Here is a 25,337-nt window from a genome sequence, read left to right on the forward strand (position 1 = left end):
TTAGTTTTGCTTCTGCCAGATGTTTAAAGATGGCTCTTTCAAGTCTACACATGCCTGATTTGTCCCTATGGCCATGTTGTATGGAGTAGAGAACAGAAAAAGTGTTGGCTCAGTTTGTATCAAGCAAGCATTATGGGAGCCTTGTTGGATTGAAGGCGTCAAATAACCTTTGGTGATAAACAGGGTTCACAGGTGTCACTGCTGCTGGCCCCGGAGCAGTGGTGGTGGTCTTTAATTGGCTGTGAGGTTACACTTCGGGAGGAAGCAGCCTCAGAAGTTATGAAAGGATTGATGGAGGACTGAGAGAAATAACGAAAGAGCAGATGGGTGAATATCCACAACACTGAGACAGATGCCTACATTTCTGGTACAAAAGTATAAAAGGAAAACACAGATGTTGTTGAGGTTTAACTAAAGGAGAGAAAGGTAGCTTTATTTCCCTCCACTGTTGCGAGACAGCACCACTGTTCATTATTCCATGCAGGACTGAAATGGCATGTTTTGCAGAGCAACAGCAAAAGATTATTGCTTTATTGACCACCGTCATCCCACTGTAAGCCCACTGGCAGGGACTTTGGAAAAAAAGAAAGTGGACAGCTCACTATAATTTAGCTAACTGAGCCATTTAGTTAGAGTAGCCAATAACAGTTTTCAGCTGGAGGGACTATAATGACGTTAATAAATGATGGCAGAGAGAGAAAATTAAACACTTAATGGAATTGTTTAATTTCAAGTAGAACTGCGGTTGACGGTCAAAGGCATCTTCATTTTTCTCTTGAGGTCCCTCGACCCACTTTCCCTGATTTGTTTGTCCTTCCTTCTTAGTTGCTGGACTGGGTTTGATTACAAATACCGTGTGTGTGTGTGTGTGTGTGTGTGTGTGTGTGTGTGTGTGTGTGTGTGTGTGTGTGTGTGTGTGTGTGTGTGTGTGTGTGTGTGTGTGTGTGTGTGTGTGTGTGTGTGTGTGTGTGTGTGTGTGTGTGTGTGTGTGTGTGTGTGTGTGTGTGTGTGTGTGTGTGTGTGTGTGTGTGTGTGTGTGTGTGTGTGTGTGTGTGTGTGTGTGTGTGTGTGTGTGTGTGTGTGTGTGTGTGTGTGTGTGTGTGTGTGTGTGTGTGGACCACATTTTAATCATTAAGAAATCTTCAGAGGAGATTTATTTATTTTGGATTTAACATTCGTTTAAAGCACCCAATTAAAACAGCACCTTTTTCAGGTTATAACAATTAATCAAAAATAAACCTTATATCTCTGGAGATTTATCAGAAAATTGTCTTCGTAAACTCATTCTTGATGATTCCTCGGTCAAGGGCAGAGCTGATTGTGAATTCTAGAATACATCCAATATTTTTCCTTTTCTCTAGAGATTGGACTTCAATTACATGTCAAATTTCTGGTTAATTTGAAGGATTATGATAAATTCTCCAGGTGCTAACTCTAAGCAAGAGCCGTGCTTTGATCTGCTTAATCAGGCTGTGAATGCGATAAAGCAACTAAAAACCATTATTTATTCAGAAAGTGTGTGCTGTGGCTTTGTGTGTTCCATAATGAGAAATCTTCCATGTTCTGTATGAATCTTTAATAAGTGCCATTTAATGAAAGAAACACATTGTGTGGGAAGTCATTAACTTTGAAAGCAACAGTGATTGCTTTTGAGGGATTAGTCTAGTGCACTTTTTCTTTGCATTTGTAGTCCGTAGATAAAGTTGAGATTAGAAAAAAGGTAATTAATGAAAATATTTCCCTACAACCTTTCGAGTATTTGTGTATGGTCGTCACATCTTGGCGAGCAGCTCATGCACAAACGGAGAAATGTCAGTCGTTTGATGCCAGTGTTGTCACATCTCTGATCCTCTTCTGATGACAGATCAATAATGACAGGAGGACAGACAGATAATGCCTTCCCTGGTGGCTAACATGTCCCCTTGGATGCGCTCCCTTTTCTGACAGCGTCTTAACAGTAACCTCATCATATGCCAGACTAAACTATTTGGATTGAAAGCAGAGGAACAGTCGACTCACAGTTCATTGCTGTAGTGTAAACAAGCTACCAGCCATGATGGACATCTACCCATTAACCTCAAGTCATGGGCTTCCATGATCACTGCTTGAAAAGATGACATGAAAATGTTTTTCCAGTCTGAATTCATAATGTTTAGACAAATAAAATACTTTTAGAGCAGCCTTTCTTACATAAATAAAGTATTTGAGTGGTCTACTCCTCTTTCCTTGATATTTAATTTCAGGGCAGGTAGTTCAATTGTGTTGATGTCTTTTTGCTTGATACTGTGTTTTTGTTCACGCATTTGCATTCAAAACTAACACTTACATTTTGGCACTGTCCGGGTAATATTTGCTGTGACATAGTGAATCAGTTTTCCAAACAATTCAAAACAAACATAGCTAGCCTGTTAGTGGGAAATGTTTGGTTGACATATATTTTTACTCTGAGATTTATTTGATTGGGGGTTTGTTTAAATAGTATGTTTGGAGGCCTTACACGCTTTTAATGATTACCATTATAAACATGGATTTGGAAAAAGTGTTTAGCTTAAATAATTAAAACCAGATGTGATTAATTTAAAAGATAAATGTCCATATGTTGAGTCAGTAACACTAAAAAGCTTATAGTAATTCCTTTCAGGTAATAGATAATGTGTTAACTTCATTAAATCAAGCATACATATTACATCATGTTAAATAAATGTTTGAAAATGATATATTCAAATGATAAAGGGTGATGAAGGGGGACTTGAGTTAATCTGTGGGAACAGTATGTCTGACCCTCTGTCTTTCTCTTCAGGTGTCATCAGAACAGCTCTGCCGAACATGGACCGGGAGACGAGGGACCAGTATGTGCTCGTCATCCAGGCCAAAGACATGGTCGGTCAGATGGGGGGGCTCTCCGGCACCACCTCTGTTACTGTCACACTCACTGACGTCAACGACAACCCGCCTCACTTCACTCACAGTAAGACCCCTGTTCCCGATTGTCCCTACAGGGTTGAGCTTGTTGTTTATGGTATATTCAGTGCTTTCAACAGCTAGGCTACCCAGCAATCCCAATAAAACCACCTGCTTGCATATGATTTTGTCGTATTCCACCCTTGAAAATCAATCACTTGAAAGTATTTGCTATTTTATCTGTAACAACCCTTTTGTGTGATAGAACAAGGTTAACATACTCAGAAACCTTAGAAGCAAAACACACATTAAATCTTTACCATGTAACTTCATCCCATCCATTTTCTTTGTTAACTGCTGTCCAAACACCATTCTCTCTTAATCTTGGCAAATTCCCTACACTTTTTTGGCAAACATTAGGACTTTAACATCTAAATTAAAAAGCAGCCTTGGTGCAAGGTGTGCTCCTCTCATCAGAGCTGGGGAATGCTTCCACGCTCGATACTAGGATCAATCAGGCGCCGTTTTGTTGTTGTCAGCCTATTTCACGGGCTGCAAATGGGTTCCAGGCCCAGCCTTAAGATTCAAAGGCATGCGGTGCCTCTCATGATAATCCAAAGCTCCGGCAATCGGTTTACCGCCGATAGCCCAACCCCTGTCTAGCTGGTGTACTCACCACTGGACTGCCATGAAGCAGAGTCAATTTGCAGGCCCCTGGGGGGAAGAAAGGTTTAAACTTGCACAACAAGTGATCAATGCCGTTTAAACCCAGTGCTGTCACACTGTGAAAAAAAGGGACATTGGAGGAGTTTGGGCTTTTTGCTCCTGCTGTGGAGCTCGCAGGGTCATGGGTCAGAGTCGATAGACCATCACTGAGCATCAGAGCTGAGAGAGAGTGCAGAAGCTATAGCTAGTCCTTGGAAGAAACGAGGGAAGAGAAGAGAAGGAAAGCCAAGGTTAGCTGCATGAGAGCACAGGCTCATGCAGGAGGTAGGTGCATGGGGCAAATCGGAGGGAGGAAAGCAATTCTTCGGTCTTTTAAAGAGCTGCTATTCCACGGCAAATTAAAAAGCCATTATAAAGATTACATGGCGGCAAACAATGTCAGGCAGATTAGCATTTAGACGGTGGCTGAGGGAGACAACGTGAGGAACACAGAAAGCTCTCGTAATGAGCTCTGTCATGGTGATTGGGGAGATTATGATTATGAATATGATTCCCTTCTTTATTCTCATAAGAGTACTTTCAATCCGCAGGGTCACACAAAAGCTAAGGGAACACATTGGAGACTTTTTGTGTAATAGAATCTTCAAGTGGACAATTCATCCCATCCTCTGAAAGGGATCTAAGTATCATTCATTTTTTAAATTCTTGCTTTGTCTTTTTTGTTCCAAGTGATTCCCCATTACATCCCGACAGCAGTTAGGGAGTTATATAATTTGATAAATATAATCCTTCAGCTGTTAAACCTGTAGAAATGGGACAACAGAAATAGATTTGTAGTACCTCATTTGTATAATTCACATTTCTGTTGCCTTCTACACTGCAATGTGGAGTTAAAGCGAAGTGCTTTGTGCCACCTCTGCTGCCTGTCTGTGTTATGAAACATACAATTATTGAGGAGCCACACAGCCGAGTCAAATCTGAAGGGGGTATAAGAAAAGCTGAGCTGCTTGAAGGTGAGTTGGCGGTGAAATGAACACATCCATTACCAACATCCGCTCCTGTCTTTCCTCTTACAGAGAACTATCAGTACACGGTGCTGGAGTCGCTGCCGGTGCAATCTGTGGTGGCCAGAATCAAAGCGGCTGACGCTGATATAGGCTCCAACGCAGAGATGGACTACAGGTTGATGGATGGCGACGGGCCTGGCATGTTCAACATTACAACAGATGAGAACACACAAGATGGGGTCGTCATCCTTCTAAAGGTACTGCATATAAAAACACATACAAATGAAGACAGCCTGAGAAACTGAAACCTTCGTACCATGACTTTCTGCCCATAAATGGTACTTCACCCTCCCTCCTGAAAGTCAGTGAGACATAGGGCAAAATGTTCCGGCTGTTGGGTAAAGCTCTGTACTTTAGCAGCTGGCGTGGCATTCAATATTGCTTGGAATATTGATTGAAGCGGTGTGACTGTTCAACATGCTCTCTTTTTCTATCTGCGTACTTACAGACACACCACATTTTCACAATACTATTATTCTTTCTTCTCCAGAATGTTACTAATCTGTAGCCAACGCACAGAAAGGAAGTTTTTACACTCATGTGAAATATTCAAGGATATGAATACCAACAATGTATTGATCGTATTAACATGTGGTGCAACTTGACATCGTTGAATCCTTTATGCCAAATAACTCCATTGTTGTCAGAAAGACATCAATGAGCCACGCTCTAGCACAGGATGATTTGGTCCATTATAACCATGAACTTAGGCAGAGATGTATATTTATCCATTCCACACACGTCATTCTAGATATAGAATAGAGCACCAAATGTGTATTCATCCATAGATGAAAGTATTCTGTTTACTTTTATCTCAGTAACATTTTCTAAGAACTGCGGTGCACTGATTTCTTTTAAAAATAAAACGATATATATTTATGAATAAATATTTACGGTATACACAAGTGAGTCATGTACATGGGGCTGAGTCAGATATTTTAAAGAGATATTTGCTCTTTTCATGGGATTTGGCTGCAAGAGAAATATTTGACTATTTGGAAATGTGTAAGATATTAAAACTAGGGAGAAATTGTACCACTCGGTTACGTTCCCTCCCGGACTAGGTGTACCAAAGGGAAGTAACACAAATATTTTAAAAAAACGGGCGAAGGAGAGGAAACTGATTTGTGAAGCCACAAGATGGTCTTTTAATTGACAACAGAAAAAGAGGCTCACCAGCCAATATGCAAAACAAAGTTAAGGTAACTCAGAACAACTTTCTTCTGAAAGAAAGTGACTCAATTAAACAATGCCCAAATATATCTAAAGCACATCTAACAATGAGCAAAATAAAAGTTAACCCAACAGGTCTCACACAAAGACATGGCATATGCAGCCAGAGCAGAAGGAAGAGAGCGACTGCCGCCTTTCTCAGGTCCTTTATGGAGGCCCTGATTGGGAATTGGGAGCACCTGAGGAAGAGGCTGCACCTGGAGGGAGACAATCAGGGGGAAAGGGAGAGAGACACCCACACACGAGCACCCACTACGGCACGTAACACACTCGCACAATGATTTACTCATTCTTCGGTTATAATAAACTGAACAAAATAATGATACAATTTCACAAGGGTAATTTACTGAAGGATATAAAGTATAATGCCTTTTTGAGTTTCCCTTTCTCCTCTTTACTCATAAGCCTCATTTCATGATTTCTTCTGCACCTTTAGATTGAGTGATAATCACTAATGGCAAATCAGTATTGACGATATCCAACACATTAGATTAAAGTTAACATCCCATGGTCAATCAAAGCAGATTTACTACCACAACAGCTCCGGACTTGCTCGTGAGAGTATACACATCACTGTGAGGATGATGAAGGGAACAGAGACTTTAACACTCAAAATAAGCACTCCTCTCGCAATGGAAACCAGGATGCTATACCCACCTACATGAATAAATAAACCATCTCAAGTTAAATGTGTAACCAAGCCTCTTATTTATTTACGCAGGAAATCCGTTGCACTTTCTTGCCTCACTTTAGGATGCTGCAGTGCTCATGGCTCACACTTAGCACGTCATGTTTTCTGAAGACTTTAAATGGCCTCCTACGGCCACATGGATGTGACGGTTCATTGCTGCAGCTCTTTTGTTTGGAGAGGCACAGCCATTGTTGGACACTAGCCATTCTTGTCAGATGGGCCCATTTGATCCTTTGTTTGTTTTGCACAAGACACGGGCAGATACATTATCGCAGTAAGTCTCTGACAATGGATGTGTCAATTCCATGTTGTCCTGCAGTATGTTACATGTTGCAAAGAGGAGTTTGTTAACCCAGACAAAAGAAAGCATTTCTGAATGCTTTTCAACTTGTTGTGCACCTCTCTTAAAATTAATATTTTAAGGATACAATTAAACTGTTGTCTGTCCGAATTTTTTTTTGTCTTCATTCTGATCTTCATTGGGACCTCAGCATTTTATGAATCATTTATATAAACTGCTGATATAGCCTTAGCATTGTATTCTTCAAGTACAAACAACAAAGAACTGAACATGTTCTGCCACCTTGATGAGAAAAGTGAACATCTCTCACTTTATGTTGTGTATTCTGTCTCCTCTAGCCTCTGGACTTTGAAACAAAGAGCAGCTACTCTCTGAGAATCGAGGCCACAAACAGGAACATTGACTCCGACTTCTTGAGCTCGGGCCCATTTAGCGACACAACATCAGTCAAGGTGACAGTGGAAGATGTGAACGAGCCGCCCGTTTTTTCCACACCGCTTAGCAAGATGGTTGTTTCAGAAGACGCCAAATCGGGCACCTCAATTGGGAGGGTCTCTGCCCATGACCCAGACAACTCCAACAACGGCATCAGGTACTTACGATCGGTCTACTATTCCGTAAATGTATTTCTACATGTCAAATATATTTTGTTATGTAACTCTTTCTTTCATAAATACTTGGGTAAAGTTTTCCAGAGCTGTTTGTTAGAAAAGAAAAGAAAGAATACCAATGTCTTCACAATCTATTTAACTACTCCACATTTTCTGCAAACACAGAATCCATAGACCCTCGAAGGTCCCCCATATGGATGTTTTGCTAAGACAATGCCAGATGGTGGGAGGGCCAAAGAGTGCAGGATTTGCAAAAGCGAAATGCCATCTTGACTGAGAGAAGGGCATTTCTGCCGAAGGGTCGAGGCGATACAACACTTGTATCGTGGCATTTATGACTCAAAACAAGCACTCACCATACCAATCTGTGCAGTGTCACTCTCCAGATTCCCTCCTATTTTGCATTAATTGAATGAATATTGTGTGGTATTCATGCTTGGTCTGTTAGGATTGTTATTAATCCTAATCAGAAAATCTAATTACTGCACCATTGTGGCTGTAAATTGCTTCTTTTTGCTCCTGTGACTGTTATCAGCGTCTGCAATGTATTTCACTACATCTGCTGAAATTAAAATTATTGTGGAACTAATGCAGCCACAAGAGTCAAATTACATTGTAATAATACCCTTTGGATGTAGGCTAATTGAAGCTGTAATTTTTTCTAGTAATATGAGTTGCTGTGTATTGAAAAGGTTTGATCAGTGTTGTGTGCCGAGGGACAAGCAGACAGACCTCAGTTTGATAAACATTTAATAGGGTTTTGTTTCACTCATACAATTTCTGCTGCATTTCTGAATTTACAATCCAAACTCATTAATACTGTTTGGAAATATCCTATATTGTTCTTATTGTGAACACAACACATTGAGGTTTTATAAAAGTGGTTCCTGTATATTGCTGCACAGTTTGATGGAAGAAAAATATCATAATCTTTAAAGAAACACCTAAATGTCAAATCAATACCTCTTTCAAAAAGCTTATTCTTTTTACCTATGTCGGCTGTGTGTATTGATGTGCTTTTTCTTTTCTCCAGGTACTCTATTGACCGAAACACCGACTTGGAGCGCTTCTTTAACGTGGATGCTCTAAGTGGGGTCATCAGCACAGCCAAGCCTCTGGACCGAGAGGCCAACATGGTCCATAACCTCACCATTTTGGCCATCGAGAGCCGTAAGTGTACCTTCAGCATACACCCTCAAATCTGCTGTACAGGCAGAGTTGACCTTTGGCTAAAGCCTTGTTGGTTTTAATAAGATTCATACCTAGTATACTCAATCTGGAGGGGATGGCATCTCTGCAAGCCTATTCAAAAAACTAAAACACAAAAGCAATAGTAAAAGGTATAAGTTACAAGTGTTAGCATTTTAGCGTGGCTAACTAGCTTACATCCACAGTAGTAAGACATTGAATTAAGCATTACTTACTGTACTGGGCCAAAAAGCACTAAACTAAACGAGTTTGTGGGGTTAAATACATTAAAAAATCCCCTGTTTTAGTGTAGTATTTCCTGCTATGATAAAACGTATCTTTTATGCTATCAGAGATCAGAGTTCAGGATAATGTCAGGAGCTAAAGTAACCCTAGCCAAAGGTTCATTGGCTAGGGTTTCACCTTTTTGCCATTTCACCGAGGAAATAAAACCGAATGTAAGCCTGTTTTTTTCTACCTCTATTTAAAAATCCAAGCTCAGCAAATGGTTCCAATACTTCCTAGGAACTGAGGTTTTATTCATTCTCTCTGGGTGACACTATTTGTCCTGTTATCCTCTTAGTGTCCAATAGCCCTCTGTGTAGAGGGCGAAACAGTTGTCGGGGTTGTTGTAGGGCTGTTGGGGAATGTTAATTCACGCACAGGACGGTCATTTTGACCTCCATGTGTCCAACCGTCGTGAAGACAAGATGCTGACTAAGGGTGGGTGACCTCACCCTCAGGTGAACTATGTTAATGTGATGTGAGGAAGAGTCGCCTGCCTATTTGTTCATCTCTCAATGTCTCAAAGGACACTGATGCGTCCCCCTCCAGCCTCCATATCATTCCACCAGCGATCATGCAAACACAACAGACAACAATCATCAGCGCCCAATCAGCAGAGCGCTTTCGACAGCTGCGTCACATCTGTATAAGTTGAAAAAGACAACCAGCCTGTCAGCCTGGCAGTTCCTCTGCCTTCACATCTTCACACTGTGTGAAATGGTATTCATTTGTCTTCAAAACCTTCGTATCATTCTTTGCTTCAAAGGTGTGTTTTTATTTACATCGGAAAGCACACAGGCTCAGCTCTCTGTTGATTTCATAGTGTGAGCGCTCGCCTGATATAGCCTCAAAGAGAAGGCATATAATAATAGCCATATGAAATGTCACAACAGTCCCTCATGCATGAGGTACTGGCTTATGACACATAGTGACACTCGGGCGCTGTTTCAAGCTGAAAACATCTTTGAGTTCACGGACTGGCTAAGAAATCCACTGCCCTGTACGGCTGATGACAGTATTTATAGTAAATAGGTTCTTTGTAACTGGAGAGAGTGAAGGACTCTTCGGTTATAGGATGTTGTGCTTTTGAGCTGCAGTCACTCAAATTTCATGAGCTCTGGCCAGACCACGGCAATGACAAGAAGCCTGTGGCCCGAGGCTCCACACGTCCTTTTTATCACCATCAAATCAGCCTGGCCCGAATGTCAGCGCGTCATCTCTTGCCGGCATGGGCGGCGACGCCAGGCTAAATCATCATCCTGCACTCAGACGTAGCCATTTAACCATCAGTGTGTGTCAGGCAGACAGAGGCGTGAAGCCTGCAGTGCAGAATGGCTCGTCCACAGACACAGCCTTCCCACGACAACAAGCCGCCACCGAGTGTAATCACTTTGGCTGATAGGGATGGCACACTGCATATTTCATTACAGCAGCACTTTTGTCCACCTCCTTTGTGATGAATTAAAACACATGAAAAAGATCAATATTCCATAATTTGGCCAAGTGCATCAAGGGAATTTTAAGGCAGGATTAAAGTGTTTAAAATCTCTTCCTTTTCTCCCTTTATCTTTCAGAGGACCCGGTCCAAATTGGGAAAGGCATCGCTCTCATCACGGTGCTGGACATAAATGATAACGCCCCGGTCTTTGCCATCGACTATGAAACTCTTTTGTGTGAAAACGCCAGGACAGGACAGGTAAGACACAGACACATCTCTGCACACGGTCCAGCTTCCCTTCCCTTTTCTCTGTCCATGCTTCAAGTTTGACTCACAAAGACAACCTGCTGACTTTCTAAGCCATTAAAGCTCTTTCTTGTTCCTCAAAACAAGTCCACTGTGCACATACCCACTTCACAGCTTGAGGTCATTTTCGGGAACTTCCAGCATCATTAGTATGAGACACATCCTTTAGATTTGATAGCAGGTATTGTAGGTGTTTTCGTTTGTTATAAATGGTACTCTCATTCCGTACTGTTCAAGCAAACTAAATTAATGACGGTGCCTATGGTCTTAATCCACAATAACATAATGGCCTAAAGCGATACCTCATGCTGGGACGGTTTGGTGATCTCTGCAGTTTGACTTTCCATTCTGAGGCTTTGTGTAATAAGACGATCACAATGGAGGGCAGCCATGCAGAAAATGCATCACAAAATCATGAAAAAGGAACCCAGAGGGAATTGAGGGCTTTAAGATTTTGTGTTTGAGGAAAATAAGGAAAGAGAAGAAGCTGTAGCCATGCATCACATTTTCCCTGTCTTTAGCATTTGGCCTCATTGTTGTTAAATGACTTGTGTGTCTGCGGCGGCGATTCGTCTGCTCTTGGCATTTGGAAAATACAATCAGAGGCGAAGGGTAGAGGAGGCGTGTAGACCTGAATAAGTACAATTGATCAGAATGATGCATTGTATTGGAGAATGGCTATTAGGCCCTTTTAAATATGTTATTTGCATTCCTATTTCAGGGTTGTTTGTCACCGTGCTCACGGAAGGGTGAGCAAAAATAGCAAACGACTTCATTTGCAAAAATGAGAGACTATATTTCACGAGTGCTTTTTTCTGTGTGCATGATGCTTGACCACACTATGAAGCCTTACAGGTGAAGCTTTCTGGGATTGTAGCAGTTTGGTTTTTTTCAGATTTATAACCGAAAAAAGGTTTAGTACATATCATTTAACTCACGTTAAGGTATTTCTAGATATTGCAAAATCGAAATGTAACCAATCAGATTCTCGCCTTAGGGCAGAGAGTACTTACTGGAATACACATTGCCTCCATATTCGTTCCAATCATTATTAAAGAATGCATTTCTACCACAGCTGAATGTCTATTTCTGGTTAACGATGTTGCCACTTATCTCGAGATGAGTGTTGTTGCTCAGTGATATCAAATTTAGAGCAACCCTAGCAAACATGTACTGCACTGACTTGGAGATTCAACAGTTCATTTGTACATTCCTCCCCACTAGTGCCTAATAAATTATGGCACCCAGGCTATGACAATACTGAAACTAAGTAATTCCCCAGCAATCATACCGGCCCCCAGGACATAGCCGGGGTCCATGACAGCATCATCAGCAGGAAAAGGTTCAGCAAATCTGTAAATACTCAGCTGAAGCAGACAGATTGCTTCCTCAATGCCGGTGATAGCTGAGCTGGGAGGTCCCCTAGGGTTAGCTAGGAGCTACTCTGCTGTAAAGAGAGGGGCTGTGGGGGGCCGAGGCTTCTAATCTCATCTACCTGGGAAGACGTGCAATCAAATACTGTTGTACATGTAGATAAGTGGTGCCGTCAATACAATTAGCTTCTTTAGCCACAAGCTAGTTTGTACATGCTAATAGCTTGTGTGTGTCCACGTGTGTCCTTATATTTAAATTAAAATAAATGTTCCAAAGAAATCTGACTGAGGACTTGGGGAATTTGACAAAAAGACAGCCAGCCAGATGTTATTGAGTATGAAATGTGAATTAAGTTCTGAAAATCCTAAAATACAAATAAGCATTGGGTAAGAAAATGTATTTTCTCTCTCCAATGTTGGCATTTTCTTATATCTCACCTGTGAAATATCTGAAAATCACCAGTCAATTGGATTGAATCGTAAAATGTTTCTTATAAACGCAATAAAGACCAAAATTACAGTTATACACATATGGTATAAGGTATTTGAATGTATGACATTTGAAATGTTTTTAATCAGAATACCTTTATTTGTCCAACAGAGGGGAAATTGGCATTGTTATGCAAAAGACCCAAAAGTAGCTCAATATTAATTAAGAGGCATGCATACAATATTAAAGACAATAACAAATAAAATAAAATACAAACATAAAATCTTTAGCTCTAACTTCCTGCATCATCTTAACTTTCTTATGTCAGAGCGAATGACTACCCCAGACTGGAAGTGTGTGTTCTCATCTCGGCTCTTCTCTGATCCCATTCCTATTAAATCCTATTCAAATACAGCCTTCTGTTTAGGCAACACTATGCACCGGTGGGATTGCACCTTCAGACTGAATAATGAAGGCAGACAAAATGGAAATTTCATGATGAAATTTACACCCAAAAACACATACAGAGCAAAGGGAAGGAGAGAGGTTGACATTTGAATGTGAAACCCCGTTTGAATTTCAACTAGGTGTCTGCTGTCTCTTAGCAGACAGACTGGGTGGACTTGTAACCTGTCAAATGTGCACCCCACCATCTCCCTTAGTCCTAATTAATGAGAATGCTCCTGTTGTGCACTCTCTGTCCGGCTGTAGCAGCAAGCAGTTGGCTGTACTAACAGTGTGTGCTTCCCTGTAAAGCTTAGTTGAAAATCTTAGGCCGCCCACTGATCGTCACGCCCATTGGCTTATTCACAGCTGCCAAAAGATGAAATAATAACATTTGCCAGTTTGGGCCGGGGTTCACTCCGTGGCTCTGTAACACAGATTAACAGGGAGTGCAGGGATGGAATAACCTGCCATTTTTCAGGCCTAATTAAGGCCGTCTCGTGGCACTGGCTCTCTCCAGAGATGCCACTTGTTACGGATCATCGGTGCGTCTGTCTTCTGCCATAATATTAATTGATATTATGATGGGGTGGAGAGGGCATCAGCAGCAGTGGGGATGGCACAGAGAGGGAGGGGAGGGAGGGAGGGGTCTTTGTACAATCACTTCAGTGTAGCCATTACATCCATGAGTGGACTTGGCATTCTGCTGCCCCCAATCGGCTCCACTGCCCCTCCCTGAGGAGGCTTAGTGTCCTCCAGAGATTCATGAATGTTAGGTGGTCAAAAACAAAGGTTTTCAAACTGTGAAAGAGTTGAAGGGGCATGACGAGAAAGAGATATTCTAAACATCTCTACCTTTGAGTCATGACTCAAATCAGACATCACACATACATTTTTAGCAATTCAGTGTGACTTATACTTGACAAGCATATCATTATCCTAGATGTTCTTTGCGAATAACCTTGAATAAATTACCTGAAGAATCATAAGAAAAAAACGTTGCTTGAGAATGTTCACACTTTTTAGGTTTTGATCAGTATCAAAGGAATCCAGGGATTGATGTTCGTGAATTCATGGTCACACTGCTAACAGGGAAGCTAAAAGCTAATTCTACATTGTTTTTAAAGCTAGACTAAATGAAATGCTTGTTGATACCATGGGCACTTGTACATGTCTATAACTATGTAAATGCATCCTTTAAATATAATGTATGATGTCCTTTATTGTTTTATGTTTCTCCCTTGAAAAAGAGATCTATGATCTCAATGGGACCAATCTGCTTAAATAAAGGTTTGAAATGACCGGTAAATGAAAATACATTCTAATAATGATGATGCCACCAATATGGTTTGAACACACATGGCTCAGGTTATAGTGTACATTATCGGAGTTATCATTTATAAAACATGATTATTAGATCTCACAAACAAAACATGGACCAAGAATATTCACAGCAAATAAAAAAGCCAATTATATTGAACTATTCTCCGTCTAACAAATCCTATACATATCTGCCCTGTATGAAAACAAATTTAAATATAGACAAAAAAAATACTTTTCTGGTTCACCCACCTCCACTTTCAAACTTACTTTACTTCTTTACATATCACCTTTTAATTACTGCCTCCACTGTCAACATCAATCACACAACAAGAAGGAGAACTTCCTTCACACCCCCAGTCTTCATCCAAATGATCAGTTTATTATAATGTGGGTGTTGCATCAAGGTGGGAGATGAAAACGGATATGGCAGGGCGCAGAGTAACTCGTGCAAGGCATCATACTGTGTGTTCTATAAAAACAGCCATGGGGAAGTCAGATCCCACCAGAAGATCACCTCAGCAGTTTGGGCTTGTTAGGATCCTGCCAACAAATCAGTGAAGGATTTGGATAATCAATGTGAAATGAGAGTTGAAACATGACATGTGTTGATTGTCATTTCACAATGTTGTGTGTGTGAGTAATGACAGGATGTGTGAATGCTGTTGATCCCTCAGCACAAAGTTATGGGTGTCACATGTGGGTGATGTTTAGGAAGGGTCACAGGATGTCACAGGAAGGGTGTGAAAAACGCACAGCCACCTCCGCCTCCACCCTCCTCCTCCCCCCATCTATCGCCAAGGCAACAAGTGTCACCCATTTGATGCGCTGCTTATTTATATTCTTAGTTCATCTTTCAAGGCTTGATATTGACGTATGACTCATCCGGTTTACTTTCTGATAGTTACACTTTAAGACAATACAACTCTTATAAGGATAGTTGCAGGGATTTTAAAATGCTGATTGTTTACTCTGCTGCTGTCAAAGAGGGGAACATGTTATTCAGGCTCGTTATCTCTCAATGTTTTCACACACCAAAGCCTTTTAGTCTAGCCATGCTACATTAGCTGACATTTCTTCCCTCATTATAGAGGCCACATTTTCCAACTGTCTCTTCAGCGAGAGTCTGGCACACACACGCCGCAGCTCACAGATGCTTCGTGTCGTAGGTGCAATGAATTATGGTCATTGTAGTTCTCTAAGATACTTCAGGTGTTTAGGGGAATTAAATCCTAATTGTTTGAATCGCAACAGATGAGAAAACACACATTTGAGTTGGCAGGATGTTATTTGTGAGTATTTGGTCTGTGAGGGTTCAGCTCGTCCAGGTGATGCTTGTGATGTGATGTCTGGAGAAATGAAATGGAAAGTCTTCAATCACAAAATACAGAATCTGTATTGCTTAGATTAAAGACTAGAGAAAGCTTAAGGTCATTCAGCATCTGAGACTCTTTCTAAAAATGTTTTAGTATGGAAATATCTGATCAATTACAAAATAAAGAGGAACCGAATTTGACTAGTTGTGCTACAAACATATTTTTAATACCTAAGTTAATAAAACTACAAAAAACGAATCACTTAAAATCTACAATTACACTCAACACAAAACCACAGTTTAGTAGTTTGATAAGCATTCCTGCTCAAATGTGTAATGGTCCTTCTAAATGTTTATCCCATTATAATATTAAATTACATCTATATTTATGTTCAACTTAAATCTCATTGTGCAGAGTACAGGTACTGATGCGTGCGGTGAAACATGACAAAAAGGTGTAATTTGCAGTTATTGGATTGGGAAAACAAGTGTTGATTGCTTTTGAGTTGGTGTAAAATAATCTGTTGACAGTTCCACACCTTCTAACTTTATCACTTCCTTAGTAAATATAATAATAGAACCTTTTATTTATTTGACTTATTCAAGGACAAAGAAGTTACCAGAAGTTACTCGGTCACCTTTTCTGTAGTTTGAGACAGTAGACAGACCGTTATAAACCGGCTTACGGCATTTTAACCTTAATGCGATTCTGGAGAAATACTGTTGAAATTTGAACTTGATAACACAAACACCCCCCCCCCCTCCAGATTTACTGTCCATCTCACTACTTTTCTACAAAAACATTTCTATCATAAACCCAAGGCTTTTTCCCTGTGCTGTGCACAAGCATAATGGCCCCTTTTGTAAATTGGCTGAAAACAATAAAAAACAATGTTGCAAATAAATAACAAATCAAAATCATACACTAAGTGTTATTTTTTCGGCCTAACCCATCACTTCAAAAACATTTGAAAACAGTAGAGAGAGGCAATATAACTATTAGGTTGGTAGTATGCAACCTTTTAATGACAGGTCCAAAGTTAATATTATATTTTGATCAATAAATGAACCAGGTCAATAGAAGATTTCTGCAGATATGAGGTCGTTTAGAAACTGTTTTGTGATTACGAAGTAGATTTTTAACTGCAAAATGCATTTTCTAAATGTAATTGTATCTGTTTGTTTATCAGCTAATAGATCATAATCATCATACCACATCAAGAAAAAAAAGAAAAATGTATTTCAAATAATATATATATATGTTAATAATTTAGTTTTTGGGAGAAGGGGTGGGATTAAATAAGTGTAAACTTCTTCCCACCCCTTTTCGGATGTGTAATCACGTAGATCATTTGTTTATATATCAATTATAAGTCGGTAATATTTTTGTTTATCAATTTGACACTGCTTAAGTTTGTATAGTATATATAGTATATATAATAATTCTCATGTTTCATTTAATTATTATTATTTTCTTTAATTATTGTTTTACACTTTTGAAATGGATCAAATCAAATCAAATCAAAAATCAACTACACAGGTCAAAAACGTTGGGAAAAGCTGTTTTAAGACACTATTTATGACCCAAACAGTTATCAGTATTTGAAATGTACTGATTTCCATACACAGCAGATGCATCTAATTCTTAAGATTATAATTACAAATGCACCGCCAGTCACTGCAAGCTGACAGTCTCTGCAGGACAGATGAACGTGTATGGAAATGTGCGAGCATGCCTCTGTTGTTTGCACATTCTCCGCCTCCTCCGCCTCCGAAGCCACACACAGAGACACCTTTGTCCTTTTATATCCTTTTTGATCTGACGCGCAGCCATGTGTAAACTCCAAAAACCTTTAATTCTGTGATTCATAGGCCTCCTCAGTCTTGCCTTGCGACAGGCACCAGTCTGCTGCTGCCGTTAATGTCTTTCAGGCAGAATTTATGTGTACTTCTCTGCCTCTCTCCTCCTGTCTGCTTCTCAACCCATTAGAGAATTCCCCGGCAAAGGTTCTCAGGAAGGCCTTGTATCAGAGCCACACTAATGAAAGGCATTATACATTACAAAGTGTTTGATTTGAGGATGATTTACAGTCCTCTCCCTCAGCAGAGAGGGAATGGAAACCTTCCTAGAGATAAGCTCCGAATCTATCTGCGATATTCAAAGGACATCAAAGGGTTCAGATTGTGTATAGGATTCATCGTCGGAACCACAAAGAAAGGTTTCTATCAGATGTGAGATTTCCATAACAGAATGAGAGGCATATGAGTTATTATGATCCCAGAATCAATGGCAGCTTTCATGATATGAAGCCGAGCGTGTTCAGGTGCTCGGTGTTGGTGTTGCCGATGTGATGCTGACACAAACATCATTTCTGTCTGTACACACAGATATCCCAAATGTTCCTGAACCAGAGCAGATAACCTCTTTGCATTCCTGCTCCACATATTAATCCCCCTTGTGCTGCAATACCAAGTAGTAAACAGAAAGAAAAAGCGGTACCACTTTACAATAAGACTACCTTCATAAAGGGTTTATAATTAGGTTATTAATTAGGTTATAAACACTTTATTAATCATTAAGAACCATTTATTTTACTAACATGTATAACTGCCAAAAGATAGCCTTATTGTAAAGTGCAAAACACGTTCCCATTTTTTTCCCACTATTTGGCAAGCAACCGGTCACAGGTGCCCTGTTTATCTCATGTCTTATAATCAATCAATCAATCAATCAATCAATCAATCAATCAATCAATCAATCAATCAATCAATCAATACATGTTTATTTATATAGCCCAAAATCACAAATGTTACATTTGTCTCAGTGGACTTCACAGTTTGTACAGAATATCAGTATGACAATACGACACCCTCTGTCCTTAGACCTTCACATCGTACAAGGAAAAACTTCCAGAGAAAACCCCACAGTTTAAAGGGGAACATGGGAGAAGCCTCAGGGAGAGCAACAGAGGAGGGGTCCCTCTCCCAGGACAGACAGACGTGCAATAGATGCCGTGTGTAAATCGAAGAGATAAAACATTTTACAGCGTAGGTTGACTAAATGTTTGGAAATGCATGTGTGTGTAATAAGAAGATGAATCCACGAGGATGTCAACAATCCTGTGGAAGCCATCAGGGAAGTAGTATGATGAGAGTCAGGCAGGACCACAGTGATAGGTTCAGCCACGACTCAAAGTCGAGGACACAGGATCTAGAACTCAGGATAGAGGATCCAGGATGCAGGACCGCAGCAACAGGATTAGCCTCGACTCAGGATCCCGGCGTAGATATGGACACAAAAAAGAGATTTGGGGGAAGCTGGGTTAATCGGAAAATGAGAGTACACAGGTACAAACAGCCAGAAAGACGGAGTAAGGTTCCCCCCCCCCCAACAGTCCAAGCCTATAGCAGCTAAACTAACATGTCTACATACTGTACATGCACTCCCTTAGGATAGGTTGAGGGAAAAGGGTAGCAAGTAAGAAGTAAGAAGCAGAGGTGGAGAGGCACACGCAGGGAGAAAGGTCCCCACTGGAACCTGAATTGGAATTAGTTAGAGGTAAGGAGTAGGTCTGTGACTACGTTCCACACTCCCCGGCCGGGCTAGGCCTTCTCTGCAACCTGTTACCCTCTAATAAAACCTTGAGAGGTCAGAGAGGGGAAAGGTTTTGAATAAAGTATTAAATATAAGATCTACGTTTTTAGGATTTAATAAAAGCGTATTAATTATTTGTAAAGTGTTCACAACCTAATTAATAAATGAATTACAAACTATTCGACAAACCCTTTATAAGGGTAGTCTTATCGTGAAGTGGTACCAAAAAAACGTACTTAAACGGAAGTCTTCAATCACAAAATGCAGACTCCGTATTGCGAGATTAAAGACTAGAGAAATGTGAAGCTCATACAGCATCTGAGACTCTTTTTTAAAACGTTTTAGTAAGGACATATCTGATCAACTGACTAGTTGGTCTACAGACATATTTCAGTTGTTTTAATACCCACCGCCTTTTTTTATTATATAAAACTACATAAAAGGTATCACTTCAAAACAACAGTTACACTCAACACACAATAGCAGTTTGATAAGCATCCCTGCTCAAATGTGTAATGGTACTTTTAAATGTTTATGCCATTCTAATATTAAATTACATCTAGATTTATCCTTTGCATTCCTGCTCCGCATAACCAAACAGTAAACAGAAAGAAAAAGCTTACTTTGTGATTACTTTTGTTGATGAAAGAGCAAATATTTGTAATTTAGTTTAGAGACACAGTAACATATTCATGAATTCCCCCCCCGCTTGCCAGTTTTAATAATTGGCAGGACGGCGTTTACCACCTACACTAACCCCTAATACCTGACAGCTTGTAACCAGAAGCATTTCATCACTGCTGATAATCCATGTCTCAGCGCTGATGGATCATTTACTTTTTCTTCTTCCTCGCCACATTTTGTTTATTTATTTTTTCTATAATTCTGTTCATGTCTTGATGTTTGACGCGGAGCAGTTTGGGGCTGTGAGATGTGATAATTTACTGTGAATTGCTTTTAAGAATCTCTTGGAACCCGTCCATGGGTGTGAGTGTGAGTTGTCACAGGGTTGCGTTTCTAGATTGCCTACAAAGGATTCAGGAGGCTTGATCTAAATGTATAAGGACACTGATGCAGTAACTCCCACTTTGATGGCCGTCTTGGTGGCTATCATTTGTCGTCCACATGGCATGTTTGTGTGTGATATGCTCCTCCTGAACAGCATGTACCCAGTGAAATGTTCCTTTCTCTCTCCCTTCTTACTGAATCTAAGTGCTGCTGCCTAGAAGACATTAAAGCTTAGTGTTTTTGTTTTTTTCTTTGGCTAAAAAGAGATAACTTGATTTTCTGTTTGTTTGAATAAAAAAGTCATTACAGCACACATGCTGGTGGGTGTAAATAGATTGGTTTATTTTGTAATTTGATTTCCTGCATTATTTATAGTTGTCAACAGGGCTGTATAATAAAGTGAGGAAGATGCTGTTTAGTCCTGAGTTCAGAGGCAGAATAAAGTGGGCCGGAATAAATGGCGTTCACTTGTTTAACTCTCAGTTATGAATGCTTGTCTGGCATCGCCCCGGGCAAGAGCAGTTCTTATCATGAGTCATTTTCCAACTTGTAATAATGAAGTAGAAATGCCCGACTGCGTAGAATACACATTTATTTTGAGCATCAACAAGAGTCAGAGGAATGACCTCTCATAGCATTTTTTTTAAGGATATGTTGGTCAATGCCATGTGCTTTAGATATTAGATTCCTTTTGTGATGTTCGTTAACCCTTTCATTGTCCCCTTGAATACAATGTTGAGCCCTATTTTTTTGTTAGAAAGGTAACCACCATAAATGAACATTTCTAGCACTTGGAAAATATGTTGAAAAGTATATAGAATAATAATTACCTGTGCGCAGGATTGATTGAACAAGATGATGTTATTGAACGATTCTAATTACTTTTATAATACTTTTCAAAGCAGAAGTAGAGATTGGTTGTTTATATGGTGAGGGTGGCATTACTGACATTTCTGAAAATAACCTGATAATTAGTATTATAATACAAGGTTTTTATAATTAAGCATTATAGTTTGTATGATAATTACTGTATGAGGTGAATATTGACTAAAAACATAACATTGTTAATATTTCAGTTTTGAAGATCATTGAAGTGTAAAGGGAAATACTCGAGCTGGTGTTTGGATGATGAAAAAATCTATGTTTATAAAAATTACTGTTTTATTTATTTGTTGATAAAAAGTGCTGAATGTTTATGTTTAATTTAAAATGGCTTCATTTCAATTTCAATTTCATTTCAATGGCTCTGTTTTTTTATAAGAGCCAAAATCCAATGCTCTCAAACAGAGATGAGTAACAAGAAAATCTCACTTTGATATCTTTATTTTTTACCTTAATCAGACATCAATACCATTTCATCATGGTATTCATTAAAAAAACGGTGTGGTCAGTGGAACAAATAAAACATTAGTTTGTTGTTGCTCATGCCCACAGGAAAAATGTAAGGCAACAGAAAATCCATTTTTGTTGTTTTTTTGTGTCGGACCATTATTTCACTAAATGGATGTTATGGTCTAGTTGCTGGGACAGAGAAAGTAGTCGCCTTACAATGATTTGCTTCGGAAGAAATCACTTCCGAAAAGAAAATACACTTCATCCTAAGAGGTTGCCAGGCCCTTTGCCAGATATGCACTTACTGTACTCGAAGAGATAAACGGCACAACAGCCAAACATTATAAAACAAATCTTTCAATCAGAATCCAGCTCATTTCCTTCAGCTCACTCACACTCTGCTTTGCCTTTTCAAAAAGATTGATGCTGCCTTTTCAATAAATATAAGTGAAAAGTGATGCAAATACAATGTTTTCCTTACACTTCTCATTAATGCTTCAGTTAACACGTCATCAGCCAGTGAGATGGGATAAATCTCGGCCATGTAACTAATCTCGAATGTCTTGTTGTTGTTGTTGTTGTTGTTGGTGTTGTCCTCAGGTGATCCAGACCATCAGTGCCGTGGATAGAGACGAACCTCTGAGCGGCCATCGCTTTTATTTCGCCCTCGCTGCCCCTGTTGCCGGAAACCCCAACTTCACTCTGCGAGATAACAAAGGTGCAACCGCCATTTTGATATTCCTTAATGTTGCCTGTAAACAGAGAAATCGGAAAGTCCAGGTAATATGCAAACGATTCGAGGCAAAAAGAAGACTTCAGACGATATTAATTATTTCTACCATGCTGTTGGCAATAGTTTGTTTTTTTCCAATCTATAATATGAAGCCTCCAGCAGTTAGACAAATCAAGTCAATATATTCCAAACAAACCGTGTTTGCACTTGTCTTTTGAAAACACTTTTGCACCAAATGAAGACTGTGGATTTGAGTCCCCAATCACTTTTATTAAAAGCTCATTAGCATGGGATCTTTTAATGAGCAATATGAAATAGAGGAGTGATTCAAATCAGAAAAATGTTGGTGTAAACTTCTGGGAAGTACTGAAAGAATAAGATTTTTTTGTGTACTCCATCAAACACTCATACTATCGCAGATACATTGCAATTGCTATTTGGTCTTACAGAATCTTTATTCCATTTCGCTGCAGAAGTAAGTCACCAATTTGACCTTGTACTAAATGTCTATGTCCTTGTGAAAGCTCCACGTGTGAGATCAACCCTGCTGCATTAAGCTGCTAAAGCAAAACCTCCCTAGAGAAAATTGCCAGGGGCGCCTTTGAGTCTGTAAAGGCTGTTGGTCAAGTACGGTACGGTCTATTTGCTGCTTACTTACTTTCGAATTGAGCCTGGCAGCAATGCAATTGACACTTTGGCCATTGCTCACTTCGGCTCTCTATATCTGCCCTGCGCAGAGACACAATCTGCTCTGCAATCTGACTCAGGAGACCAAGTTCAGAGTAACTGGTGCCCCCCAGGTGAGCCTGGCTGTGCCAAATGAAACCATCATTCTCCAATGACAATGCCCTTACTACCCTTATTTTGTAATTGTTCATCAAATGCAAAGACAACATTTCTGATGATTTGTACCATAATGATTTGCTCACCACCTACACGCAAAGCGGTCGGCGGATGAAGGAAATGAGCTCCTCATATAGGAGAACTTTGCATACCTCGAGAGCATAAGAATTACGCTGGCCTCCCTCTGCTTTAAAGAACATGCAGAGCTGAAACACTCGCTGAGGTAAATGACCCGTGATGAGTGTTTGTTTGAGCTCCACAAAGGAAGCAGGTAGTAATCAATGTCAGTGCTGTGTTATATGATGAACTGGATGTTTAACACTAACCTCTCAGCAGACTAAGAACAACTTGGCTGGAAAACCGTGTTTTCCAAGAGAGATTGTGGTTAAGGCAAATAACCAAGAGTTATGGCAAAGTGAACTTTTTTGGAACTGTGCTCATTTTCTTTCTGGCAGATTTGAATAAGAACAGTTATCACAAATAACAGCGTCTCTGGGTTCAAGAAAAGCGCTATAGAAATATAATTTATTATTATTATTATTATAGCACTCTCAAATCTGTCAATGAAGAACTTCTAACACTGTTCAGCTGTGACACAAGGGATCATTTTTGTACTGTAGCTGAATATTTCATTTAAAGACCACATGTTTCACCGTTGGATATATTTATGTAACAACAAAATTGTTTTGTTTTCGACACATCTGTTTTTCTTCACTAATGTGACAATTTGTGCTCAACTTGAAAGAGTATTCAGTGTTTTTATTATTAAAATGTTTTGTTTTCTAGCTGCTGTAATGACATGTTTCCCCTTCTCTTGCTGCCTCTTTCTCTCTAATACTCTCAGATTTTATATACGATTATTAGCATTAAACCAAAGCTGTTATTAGCCAACAGGTGGCCAAAACCAGGGAGAGACGCCACAGTGTGTCATATAATGAATCGTGTTAATGACACCATCTGTTGGCATTCCTGCTTTTAATACAGTCAAATCATTTCAAATTGCATAACCAAAGCACCGCAATCATCACATAATTTAGTGAAGCCTCTTGCAAGTCATGTATAAGCATTTCATTGTTCATTGGAAGCCAATAAACATGCAAATTACAAATAGCTAGAGGTATTTCTTTTGGAGTCTGACCGATGTATGTTGTTCCGTCTTCTCTGCAGACAACACAGCTTCCATACTGACGAAGAAGAGTGGTTTCAGGAGGCGGGAGCAGCCTGTCTATCGGCTGCCGGTGTTGATTGTGGACAGTGGAAGTCCCACCCTGAGCAGCACAAACACACTCTCAGTGCGAGTGTGTGACTGTGACTCGGACGGCGTGGCCCTGTCTTGTGGAGCCGTGGCCTACACTGCGACCGGCCTGAGCACCGGGGCCCTCGTGGCTATTCTGGGCTGCATCATCACACTTCTCGGTAAGATCCATACGACCTCAGTGTCAGAGGTAACAAAGTCTCCCATGCTGCTGGAGAGGCCAGTGTGAGGTTATGTGTGCTCATTGTTGTAGAGGTGTTTATTTTTGCAGGTTAAGCCACTGTCCGTGTCAGATATTGAGTAACTCACCAAAATAGCCCTTTACAAAGTGTCTGATCATGGTGTTGCTTGCCTCACTAGTGGTGGAAGAAATGTTAAGGGTATTTTCTGAAGTAAAAGTAGCAATGAGACAGCATGTCTTTTTTAGTACGAGTTACGAGAGTCTTTTAAATTAGGTATCAGAAGTAAAAAGTATTCAAACGCCCATTTAGATTACACCAATTCTATTATTGCTGTTTTAAAATTGACTTTTTTATTGTGTTATTTGGAACAAATGTATTACAAATAAATTGCCCAAACTATAATGGAAATTCTCATACATGTATATTTGATAGAGTAGTAAAAGTATAAAATGTCATGGTAACAATCTAGTTAAGTACTTTAGTAAATGTACTTAGCTACATTCCACCACAGCTCCCTGTCCTCAGATCAGCAATTGAGTAACAACTAAAAGAAAATGACCTCAGCTCAGTTTGATGCTTTCATTAGCAGTTAACGTCAATACAATTACAGCATATAATGGCAGGAGCACATGATTAGAAAACAAGCTAAAGCTGAGACATCTCCCAAATGTAGATCTGCATGAAAGCAATTAGACTTTTAGCAGTATCAGCAGCTAATAGATCCTGATGTTGCAAAGCCAACTGAAAGAGGCAAATATTGCTATGAAGTGAGGCAGTAATCCGGCATCTCTGTGCCGAGTAAACCTTTTTTAAGGAGTTG

General features: G+C 39.9%; 1 protein-coding gene across 4 annotated transcripts in view; it reads left to right on the plus strand.

Moving 5' to 3' along the window:
• The window catches only part of cdh7a (cadherin 7a), a 104,113-nt gene that overhangs the window by 70,473 nt on the left and 8,303 nt on the right, over positions 1-25,337 (plus strand). For all 4 annotated transcript variants that reach the window (XM_079661886.1, XM_079661889.1, XM_079661887.1 and 1 more), the window contains exons 5-11: positions 2,801-2,968; positions 4,644-4,831; positions 7,198-7,451; positions 8,504-8,640; positions 10,518-10,639; positions 22,105-22,222; positions 24,248-24,496. In XM_079661886.1, the coding sequence (XP_079518012.1) occupies positions 2,801-2,968; positions 4,644-4,831; positions 7,198-7,451; positions 8,504-8,640; positions 10,518-10,639; positions 22,105-22,222; positions 24,248-24,496 (1,236 nt within the window). The remainder of the gene's footprint in view (positions 1-2,800; positions 2,969-4,643; positions 4,832-7,197; positions 7,452-8,503; positions 8,641-10,517; positions 10,640-22,104; positions 22,223-24,247; positions 24,497-25,337) is intronic.

This window comes from Notothenia rossii, assembly GCF_949606895.1.
Source record: "Notothenia rossii genome assembly, chromosome: 12".
In the NCBI taxonomy this organism is placed as follows: Eukaryota; Metazoa; Chordata; class Actinopteri; order Perciformes; family Nototheniidae; genus Notothenia; species Notothenia rossii.